Here is a 10357-nt window from a genome sequence, read left to right as displayed (position 1 = left end):
CGGCCCCTTCTCCCACCCCTTGCCAGCAGTGTTACAAGACTCAGGCGAAACTACCTCCTGAAGCGAAGCGCCGGGCCGGGCCTAAGCTCGGGCTCAGGCTCGGCGGTTCCTTTGGCTTTTCACTCACTTTTTGAGACTTGCTGTACAAAAGAAAAAAAAAAAAAGAATCTATTTAAATTTGGGAGCTCTATTTATGTATAAAAACCCACCGATGGTGGCCACGAGCTGCAGGCAGGAGCCAGAGCCGGGCTGAAGGTGGATATGGGGAGGGGGGTTTCTGTCTGTCTGTCTGTCCAGGTGAGAGAGACCCTGTCCCGCGTGCGTGGACTCAGCCTGCCCCTTCGGGCATCCCCCAGCCCTCGGAGTGCGAGTGCTGGAGCCGGACAGCTGGTGAGAGGTGGGTGAGGAGCAGGGATGGGAGCTTTGGGGTGGCCACGTGGTGCCTGCCCGGCTCGCTGCGGGCCGAGGCGCCTTCTGGGCACCGGTGGCGTTCGGGGAGGAGCACAATCCAGGCTGCTTTTTGGCAGCTGCCCCTCTCCAGGGCTCAGCCCCGCAGCACGGGGCCGGCGGGATGGGGACAACCAGTGCTGGCCCTGGCGCTGTGGGCAGGGAGGGGGCCGTGCCAGCCTGCGCCCGCTCTCCGCCATCTCCCCCTCCAGGGTTTGCTCTCCCAGAGGACGGTTCAGCGAGGGACAAAGCCAGGGCGAGGAGGAGGTGCTGCTGTCCCCGCGCACCCAGGAGGGGCGCAGGCAACGCGTGCGGGGAGGTTGCGAGCGCCTGCTCCAAGGAGGGCGCAGCAGCCCCAGGTGAGACGTGGGGCAGGGCCCCGCGGGAAGCCGGCGCAGCCCCGGGGGCACCACGCGCCAGGGAGCCGCTGCGTGGCACCGCTCCACGCCCGGGGGCCGGGGCACCCGCCGCCACGGGGCTCTGCCCGTGCCCCTTCTGGTGCCAGGCTCTGCCCTGTGTCTGCAGGGTGCCGCCGGCCAGAGGGGAGCGACTGGGACCCGGCAGCTGGCAGCGAGACGCCGTCGCCGGAGCTGGACTGGCTGCCACCGTGCCGGGGCCGTGGATGTGGGAGCCAGGGCGAGCGGCACGGCGGGTGCATCCCCTGCTGCGGGTCCCTCCTCCCACCCACAGCGCGGAGAGGGGCCAGCGCCTGCGTCCCCCCACCGCCGTCCTGGCCAGGCCGTGCTGCGCCCCTCCCACACGGTGCCGGTGAAGATTTGGGGCTGGAGGGAACGGTCCCCGCACGCCCCCAAGAGCCCTGGAGAAGGGCCTGGCTCGCCCGAGGCCTCTTGCTCTCTGTGGCACTGCCCAGGGGAGCCGCTGTCCCCAGATCCCCCCACCCAGCTCCGCTCCTGCCTCCCCCAGCCCGGGATGGGGGGCCTGGGGGCCAGGCGGGGGCAAGCACATGCCGTATCCCAGGGACAGGCAGGGGATGACATGGGATAGCCCATGTCCCCCACGCGTTCCTCGCCCAGAGCCCAGCCCCATGGTGGGCCGGGACTGGGGAAGGAGCCATCGGGGCCGGCAGCGGGCCGGACCCCCGGCCCTCGTGCCCCGGAGGAGCGAGGCCTCACGGGTAACGGGCCGAGCCGGGCTCCTGCATCCCCCCGTTTTGCTGGCAGGGAGGTGCCGGCTCAGCCACCCCTGCGCAGCTCTGTGCCTCGGTTTCCCGACTGCCCGGGGCAGCAGGGTGCCCCCACCTGAGCTGTGGAGAGGGAGAAGTGTCCCCCAAGCCCTGTGCCCTAGACAGCAGCATCACCCCCCCCCCATGTCCAGCCCCCTTGGCCTGGCACCCCCCTCGCCCAGCCCCAGAGGTGCCAGGGCGCCCCCAGGGCAATAAACACGGCTCTGTCTGGATGCGCGGCGTGGCGTCATCTGTCCGCACCCGGGGAGAAGGGAGAGAGGCGGAGGCGCGTGGCGGCAGGGCGACGCTTTATTGGGGCGGCAGGCGGGGGCCGCGCACGGTGAGGGCGGAGGGTTTGTTGGTGAAGGGGTGCCACTGGCCCTGGACGCTGGGGTTGGCGGTGTGGAAGGGCTTGCGGATGCGGATGATGTCCAGGCCCGACTGGTCGGCCAGCTTGGCGGCGAGCCGGGCGATCTCCTCGCCGTTCTTGCTGGCGACGAGCTCCTCCCGCACCGTGCCGTTCACTGCGGGGCAGAGCAGGGCCTGCGTGAGCCCGCCGCCGCCCCTTGGAAGCGCTCCCGGGTGCGAGCACCCGCACCCCACCCCCCCCCAATCGACACGGTTTAGCCGCAATCCCCCGCAGCGGTGGGAGCCGCTTCTGCCTCCCACAAACCGCTGCGGCGAGGCTGCCCCGGCCTCGCTCTTGCGGAGCCGCCTTGGGGGGCTCCAAGCTCACCAGCCCCCGGCCGAAACGGCTGCTGGGAGACGCGGCAGCAGCAGAGCTGAGACCTTCCCAGCTCATCACGCCCTGGGAGCCGCAGTGAGCTGCAGCCCGCAGGTGCCTTCGTGCTCCGGCCCAGCGTCTCCTGCACCTGGGGCACCACCTGCCGCTGGGAAGAGGTGGCGCTGGCCTGGCCCAGGGCCCGGCCGGTGCCCCCGCCTGCCCCCCCCCTGCACTCACGGTACTCGGCGAGCAGCAGCGGGGCCGGGCAGGGGCGGGGGCTGACGTAGAGCACAACGCCGGGGTGCCGCCGGGCGAAGTCCAGCGCCGCCTCCTCCACGAACTGCCTGCAGGGAGGTGGGGAGGGGGGCCGAGGTCACTGGCGGCCTGTGCCCCACAGCGGGGCTCCGGGGTCACCTCTGCCCCGGGGTCCCGACCTCGTGAGAGGTCATAGTGCGGAGGGCAGGGTGCCCCCCCCTTCTCCCCTCCTCCCCCTGTGGGTCAGAGGTCACAGATGCCTTCTCCCATCCCCAAGCCCCTGGGACGGAGGTCAAGGTCACCAACACCTTTCCTACACTCATCGGTCAGGTGTCACTAGCACTGTTCTCTGCCCCCCCAAACCTGTGGGTCGGAGGTCAGGGTCACCAGCGACACCCGTGGGTCAGAGGTCAGGGATCACCAGTGTCCTCTCTACACATGTGGATCAGAGGTCAGGGGTCACCAGCGCCTTCCCCCATCCCCATACGCGTGGGTCAGAGGTCAGGGGTCACCAGCGCCTTCCCTACACGCGTGGGTCAGAGGTCAGGGGTCACCACCACCCCCATCCCCACACCCGTGGGTCAGGGGTCACCAGCACCTTCCCCCATCCCCGTGGATCAGAGGTCAGGAGTCACCAGACCCTTCCCTACACCGTTGATCAGAGGTCAGGGGTCACCAACGCCCTCCCCACACGCGTGGGTCAGAGGTCAGGAGCGCCCTCCCCCGCGGGCCACAGTCGCGGGTCACCGACGCCCGCTCCTCCCCGCGGCGGTGGCGGCCGCCGGTACCTGGCGCCGCGGGCGTCGGGCGCGGTGGGGCTGAAGACGAGCTGGAGGCGCTGGAGCTGCCGCACGTAGCGCCCCACGCCGTTGTGCAGGACGGCGGTCAGGAACCGGCTCGGCGTCCCGCGGCCCGTCATGGCCGCCCTCACCCGGAACCGGAACTGCGCCGCGCCGCGTGGGGCGGGGCGGGAGGGCCTGCTTCCGCCTCCTGCCGGAAGTGACGCGCTGCAGGTCCGCGGGGTCAAGGCAATGGCGGCGTCCGTGGAGCTCCACGTGGGGGGGGCGGTGTGAGCGGGACTGGGGCAGGAGGGGGCCTGGGGGCCGGAGCGAGGCAACTGGGGGTGCCCGGGGGCAGGAGGGGGCTCTCTTGGGGCAGAAGGGGGGCAGTAAGGGATGCCTGGGGGCTGGAGGGGTGAATAGGCGCAGGAGGGGGGCAGGTAGGGGCGCCGGGAGGCAGGAGGGGGACCGCAGGGGGAGCCTGGGGGCTGCAGGGGGGCAGATAGGAGTGTCTGGGGGCAGGAGGGGGACCGGAGGGGAGCAGGTAGGGGTGCCTGGGGGCAAGAAGAGGTGAATAGACTCAGGAGGGGGGCAGGAGAGGGGGTCTGGGGGCAGGAGGGGGGGCTAGGGGGCATGAAGGGGTGCCTGGGGGCAGGAGGGGTGGCCTAGGGCAAGGGGACCTGGGGAGGTGGCTGTGGTGGGTGCAAAGGAGCTGAGGGCCCCTGGGGACTGGGTTGGGGTGTGGGGCGGTGCTGGCAGGGGCAATGGGGCAGGGTGCGGGGCTGGGAGCGGGTCCCCCCATCGGCACCCGGGGGTAGTGGGGGGCTGCAGCAGATGCAAGGGGGGAGCAGCTGAGGCTGGGGGCTGGGCCGGGCTGGCGTGCAGGGCAACCAGAGGCGCTGGGGCAGTTTGGGATGGAGCCAAGCAGGCGCTGAGGGCGGTGAGTGGAGCCTGGGGGACGGGGCGCGGGCAGGATGGTGCTGGTGCCCCTCCGGCCCTGCAGAGCCTCTGTGCGCCTCCTGCCCCTGCTCTGTGGCGGGGTGAGGAGCAAAGGGGCCTCCCTGAGCCCAGGGGTGCCGGGCCGCCTCACCCAGAGGCGCTACAAGAAGGATGTGCTGCCGTCTCCGGAGGGGCCCATTCCCTCCGTGTCCGTCACTGAGATCCGCCAGTACCTGCGGGCCCAGGGGATCCCTTTCCATGATGGCTACAGCTGCCTGCACACCCCCAGCCTCTTCACGGGCGAGCAGGAGGCTCAGCAGCAGCCGCCGTCAGCCACCAGCGCCCCTTACACCCTCTTCATTGACAAGACCACGGGCAGCTTCTTGTGCACGGCCACCCTGGCCGAGGGCACGTGGCAGGACTTCCAGGCCAACGTGGAGCTGCGGCACCACGGCATCCCCACTCCCAGCCCGGGGGAGTCAGAGGAGGACACGAGACGGGCTCGTGAGGACGCCCGCTGCATCTGGGACCGGGCGCTGCCGCTCTGGGAGCTTCTGGACGAGGATGAGACCCACGTGACCAAGGCCATGTTTGGTATCTCCACGGTGACAGACGCCACCCTGAAACGCTTTGGGGTGCGTTACCTGAGGACTGCCAAGTCCCTGGTCTTCCCCTGGTTCAGTCCCCGCGACGCTTCTCTGAAGGGCGTGAAGCTTGTGGGGGTGGAGAGCCAGGAAGACACGATAACTTACGTGGAACAGACTCTCCCCCGGCCAGGGTCCTACCGCAACCTCTTTGGGCTGCCCCTCATCAGCCGCCGAGACACAGAAGTGGTCTTAACTGGGCGGGAGCTGGACGCCATGGCTCTGTACCAAGCTACGGGGGTGCCCAGCCTGTCCCTGCCGCGGGGGCCCACCTCCCTGCCCCCAGCCCTGCTCCCCTACCTGGAGCAGTTCAAGCGCATCACGCTGTGGCTGGGCGAGGACCTGCGCTCCTGGGAAGCCGCCAAGCTCTTCGCCCGCAAGCTGAACCTCAGGCGCTGCTCCCTGGTGCGTCCCGGTGACCAGCAGCCCCGGCCCCTGGAAGCCCTCAACCGGGGCCTGAACCTCACCAAGATCCTGCGGGCCGCCCTGCCCGCCGGCCACAAGTCCATCATCTCCTTCCGCCAGCTGCGGGAGGAGGTTTTCGGGGAGCTGGTCAACGTGGACCAGGTGGCTGGCATCAAGTGGGCCCGGTTCCCTGAGCTCAACAAACTCCTCAAAGGCCACCGCAGAGGGGAGCTCACCATCTTCACAGGTGAGGGGCGAACGGCTCCCGGGCAGGCAGGGCGGGGGGCTCTCTCTGGTGGCTTCACCTTCGCAGAAGCCACAGACCTGCCAGCTCCCGAGGGAGGGAGGCTCCTTACAAGCCCGTTGGGGAGAGTTTGGGCCCACATCTGGTGCGGTGAGGCTGGGCGGTGTCCTGGAGGGCAAGCTGGCTACCGGAGGTGCTGTGTGTGTGCCTGGGTGCCCAGCCTGATGCAAGACACTGCTCATTTATGGCGGCGGTGTTGAGGACGGGTTGTTCTCAGCCTGTTCCCTGGTGCTCTCTCCTCCAAGCAGTGCCCCCAGTGCGTTCAGGATGGGTCAGATCTTCTCCCCCAGCTAATTCCTCCCCCTGTGTCGCCTTTGTGCCAGGCCCGACAGGCAGTGGGAAGACGACCTTTATCAGCGAGTACGCGCTGGACCTGTGCATGCAGGGAGTGTGCACGCTGTGGGGTAGCTTCGAGATCAGCAACGTCCGCCTGGCCAAGATCATGCTGACGCAGTTCGCGGCCCGGCGCCTGGAGGAGCAGCTGGAGCAGTACGATGAGTGGGCCGACCGCTTCGAGGACCTCCCGCTCTACTTCATGACCTTCCACGGCCAGCAGAACATCAAGTACGGCCCCACACCTTCTCCCCTTCACGCTGCCCACACTGGCCCCTGGTGATGTTTGCCCCTTGTGGCACGTGCTGCAGGGCCCTGGGGAGCCGGGGCTCTTCCCCACATCGCCCCCATCCCTGCTGCTGCACGCGGCTGATTCTGGTGTTCCCCCACCCAGGACTGTGATCGACACGATGCAGCATGCCGTGTACATGTACGACATCACCCACGTGGTCATCGATAACCTCCAGTTCATGATGGGGCATGAGCATCTCTCTGTGGACAGGTAACTTTCTTCCAGCCACCGCTGCCTCCCTCACCAGCCGCCCTTGTCTCCGGATCTGGCTGTGTTGGGTGTCGTGGCAGGGTCTAGGAGTCCACACGCAGACCAGGGGCCCTGTCCTCCTTGTTTTCGGTCCTGTCCAACACAGCAGCCCTATTTTGTTGAAGGGCAATTGCTGCCCTGCGGAGGAAGAGCTGGAAAGGGACGAGCTGGTTGTGATCCTTGTTGTTCCCCATCCTTTTGCCTGCTCCACAGAGTATGAACCACTGAGACTCCTGGGTCCTTCTGGCAGTGGGAGAGGGAGTGAGGGAATATCTTTCCGGCCTCTTAACGGTGCCTGCCCCTGATGCCCTTCTCACTGCTGTTGCAGGCTCGCTGTCCAGGACTACATTGTTGGTGCCTTCCGCAAGTTTGCCACGGACAACACCTGCCACATCACATTGGTCATCCACCCCCGCAAGGAGGACGACGAGAAGGAACTGCAGACGGCCTCCATCTTTGGCTCTGCCAAGGTGAGCTGGGCTGGGGGCGGCTCTTCACGTCCCTCAGGCACAGTGAGTTCCTGAGATGGGGTGGGGTGTGTTTTGTGGGTGTTTTGCATCAGCCAGTAATGGCCAACTCCTGCCAGCACCCCACCCCCTCGCTCCACTGGGGACCTGAAAGGTGCTGTGATGAGCAGGGTGTCTCCGGGACCCCTGTCACCTGCAGGAGGGAAATGTTTGGAGTCCTGATTTGGCCAGGCCTTGGTGGAGAGATCTCCAGACAGGTAGCAAACCCTGGGCCAGGTAAAGCTCTGTTGGGTCTTTAAGCACAGTTAATTGATGCTGATGGACCGTGACTGGGATGTGGTGTGAGTTAATGAAGTAGCCAGGGAGGGGCCAGGATTTGCTCCCTGAACACTCAAGTCTCTGCTATGATGCTGAGCAGCCTTGTGGTGGTGGGCAGGAGGGGCTTTGTGAGCGTGCCCGGCCCTCCCCGTGCTGCTCTGGGATCTCAGCGTCTCTGGGGAGCGGGGTGGCAAGCCCCAGGGCCCCAGAGAGGTGTGTGTGCCCATGCCTGGGTAGGGAGGGCTGGGGGCGCTGCTGTGCTCTGTGGTGTGATCCTGGGCTGGGTTCACCCTTACCTTGTTTCCTTGGGGGGTGTAGTAGCTTCAGTTCAAATCTGTCTGTCCCTGGCAGAGTGCTCTGATGTCCCAAGGGAAGACAGACTGAGGGAGGGGGTTGGTGCTGGGAAAGAGCTGGAGATGCTGTGGCCTGAGGCACCCTGTAATGGGGCTCAAAGGAGTCAAACAGACATCCCATGAACATTTCTGAGCCCTACAACTGTGGCTGCATCCGCGGGATCCTTCTGGAGACTTTTATCCTTCTCCCAGGCCAGCCAGGAAGCAGACAATGTCCTCATCCTGCAGGACCGGAAGCTGCTGACAGGACCTGGGAAGCGGTACCTGCAGGTGTCCAAGAACCGTTTTGATGGGGACGTAGGCGTCTTCCCCCTGGACTTCAGCAAGGCCTCGCTCACCTTCTCCTCCTCTGGCAAAAGCAAGGTCAGGCTGAAGAAGATGAAGGAGGAGAAGGCGCCTGTATCCAAGAAAGCTCCAGCTGGAGGCACGGGGGCTTCCAAGAAGCCTTGAGTCCGGCTGATTCCTTCTTTGGTCTGTCGGGAGGAACCGGGGCTGGTGCTAGGAGCACGGGGCTGGGGTATGCCAGCCCGTCTCCACCAGGAACAGCAATAACATGCTGCTGTTTGTCCTTTTTCCTCCTGCACAAAGAAACCTCTTGGCTGCAAAAGCAGTCTCTCTGGAGGAGATGTGGGGGCTGTGGTGGGAGGATGAATGAGCTCCTGCTGGAGAAGAGGAGCCTCTGTCCTGCTGTGCTGCCTCCCCAGCTGCTCCGGGATGGAGAGCTGGGGGGTCCTGGCTCCCTGCATGCTGCTGCTGGCAGAGCTGCTCCTGTTGCAGGGCAGACACTTTTTTGTGTCCTGGGAGGGATGTTTTTGCACATTTTGGTCACTTGATCTTGGTTCTGAGTGCTGGGAGCATGTGGGGAGTGGAGTGGGCCATGGTCTAGGCAATAGGCTGGGGGCAGTAACCTGCAGCCCTGGGGCTCTGGGTTGGAGCAGCTTATTAATGTGCTGCTAAACTTGTGGGGCCGAAATCCTGGGCCATCATCGTGGGCCCCAGGAGGGGCTGTATGGAGGGGCTGCAGAGACCTCCTTCTGTCTTGTGCTCAGTCCTGACCAGGATGGGGACAGCAAGTGGGAGGTGGTAGAAGGATGCAGAGGGATGCTGGGGATGGCCCTTGCCCTGGGGTGTGCGGAGCTGAATAGTCTCCACTGGGAGTCTTGTGAAACCCTGGTGAAGGTGGGAGCTGCCGCCCCTGGGGTGGTGGTGCCGCAACAGCGAGGATGGAAGTGTGGCAGGTTGAAGGCAGAGTTTGCTTCCTCTTGTGCTGGCCAGCGGGTGGGATGTGCAGCTTGCTAGCTCTGCCTACTGCCCTTTGCCCCAGGACTCTCTGGTCTACCCTGTCCCATCTCCACTGTGGGCATCACCAGCAGTAAAACCCCAGGGGAGCAGCCTTGCTTGGCTGGAGAGGGGCACCGCCACTCTGGACTAGCGGCTTTGGACAGCCCTGGAGCCAGGCGCACGGTGTGGTCCACCCTCCTCTTGGCCTTGCTTCCATCCAGGGCTTTGAATGTGCAGCGATGGTCCAGAGACTTTCAAGTCCTTCCCCAAGGACCGTCTTTCAAGGTGTTTATTGGTGAATACTGTGACCTGGCTGGTCCTTGCCATGGCAGGGAGAGTCCATGGTTGGATCTCGGTCCAATCCTTTTTTTTCCCCTTATAGTTTTAATAAAGCAGAAATCTGAGTACTGTTTCCATGCTGCTGTCCTTTGCTGCTTGGGACCATGTCACCCTTTGGCTAGGGGGACTCTGGCCAGGGAGGCAGTGTCCTTGAGGGGCCCTTGCCAGGCTGTGCATGTCTGCCCCACGGGGAGCTCCCAGGGCTCAGACCCGTCTGAAATCTCCTGCCTGTGGGCCCCAACAGCACTTTTCTTCCCCAATGAAATGGGGACTGTTTGTGTTTCCTAGGTACCAGGTGGGTGCCATGAACTCCTGGGTGGAGGGGGACAAACAGAGAGACAGGGTTATGTGGACGTCTTGCCAAGAGATGTTCCTGCCTGGGATGTGTGCCCTGGGCTGATGTACAGAACATCCCACCCCAAAGATAACTAGGGGAGGGAGAGAGGTGGTCGATGGGGCTGGGACATCCCTTGGGTCGGTTCTGGCCGAGGACCTTCACCAGCCCCTTGCTCTCCTGTTCTTGGAGGTGGTGCGAAGGGCTCTGGCACAGAGGCCTGGCCGTGCCTGTCCCCTGGGCTTTGGCCAGGAGAAGTCTCTGCTTTTTCCTCTCTGCCCCGTCCCTCACCCTGTGCAGCCAAGGGGACAGCGGCTGGCCTGGGTGCCCAGGGAGGTTAGCGTAGGTGGGGAGGAGGGTGCTGGCTGGGGCCTGCCCACGACTCTCCCCGTCATCACAGCCCGTCACCGCTGTGTGTTTAGCTCGGCACGTGAGCGTTATTACCTGCCTCCGCACAGGGCATAGTTTTAACCTGAGCCATAATGAGGGGCTGGGGCGGGCAGGCAGGACACACCCAGCCGCTGTTTTCTGGGGTGCACCGGCTCCCCGGGGCTGTGAGAGCACCCTTGGGTGCTGTTGGCGCAGGCATTGGGAGCCTGAGGAGGGAGCTTGGCTGGGCCCCCGGGACAGGCCGGGGACGCGAGAAGTGATGGAAGAGGATCTTTGTAGCAGAGCAGGTCCTGGCCAAGTGGAGGTAAGGTGTGGGGGCAG

General features: G+C 65.4%; 2 protein-coding genes and 1 long non-coding RNA gene across 5 annotated transcripts; 2 read left to right on the top strand and 1 right to left on the bottom strand.

Annotated features, from left to right (window-relative positions):
* Positions 1 to 5: 5 nt before the first annotated feature.
* On the top strand, positions 6 to 1863 carry LOC136992471 (uncharacterized). The gene is made up of 3 exons (XR_010884742.1): positions 6 to 397; positions 660 to 806; positions 973 to 1863. It is a non-coding gene; the product is annotated as an uncharacterized lncRNA (long non-coding RNA).
* Positions 1864 to 1923: 60 nt separating this feature from the next.
* Positions 1924 to 3541, bottom strand: MRPL43 (mitochondrial ribosomal protein L43). Its single transcript, XM_067300176.1, has 3 exons — positions 3398 to 3541; positions 2592 to 2698; positions 1924 to 2154 (listed from the first exon to the last, which is right to left on the bottom strand). The coding sequence occupies exons 1-3, from the start codon at positions 3526 to 3528 to the stop codon at positions 1940 to 1942; spliced, it is 453 nt and encodes a 150-aa protein (XP_067156277.1). The 5' UTR covers positions 3529 to 3541; the 3' UTR covers positions 1924 to 1939.
* Positions 3542 to 4309: 768 nt separating this feature from the next.
* Positions 4310 to 9377, top strand: TWNK (twinkle mtDNA helicase). 3 transcript variants are annotated; one of them, XM_013954986.2, is made up of 5 exons: positions 4310 to 5623; positions 6004 to 6244; positions 6408 to 6515; positions 6883 to 7024; positions 7921 to 9377. In XM_013954986.2, exons 1-5 carry the CDS (start codon positions 4363 to 4365, stop codon positions 8140 to 8142), a joined length of 1974 nt encoding a protein of 657 aa, XP_013810440.2. In that variant the 5' UTR covers positions 4310 to 4362; the 3' UTR covers positions 8143 to 9377. The 3 variants fall into 3 exon arrangements, with proteins under 3 accessions (XP_013810440.2, XP_013810439.2, XP_013810441.2); XM_013954985.2 differs by having other exon boundaries at positions 7885 to 9377; XM_013954987.2 differs by lacking the exon at positions 6408 to 6515 and having other exon boundaries at positions 7885 to 9377.
* Positions 9378 to 10357: the final 980 nt, after the last annotated feature.

The sequence above is a fragment of the Apteryx mantelli genome, chromosome 7 (assembly GCF_036417845.1).
Source record: "Apteryx mantelli isolate bAptMan1 chromosome 7, bAptMan1.hap1, whole genome shotgun sequence".
In the NCBI taxonomy this organism is placed as follows: domain Eukaryota; kingdom Metazoa; phylum Chordata; class Aves; order Apterygiformes; family Apterygidae; genus Apteryx; species Apteryx mantelli.
Note: the sequence above shows the minus strand (reverse complement) of the source record. Positions and strands in the feature narration are given on the sequence as shown.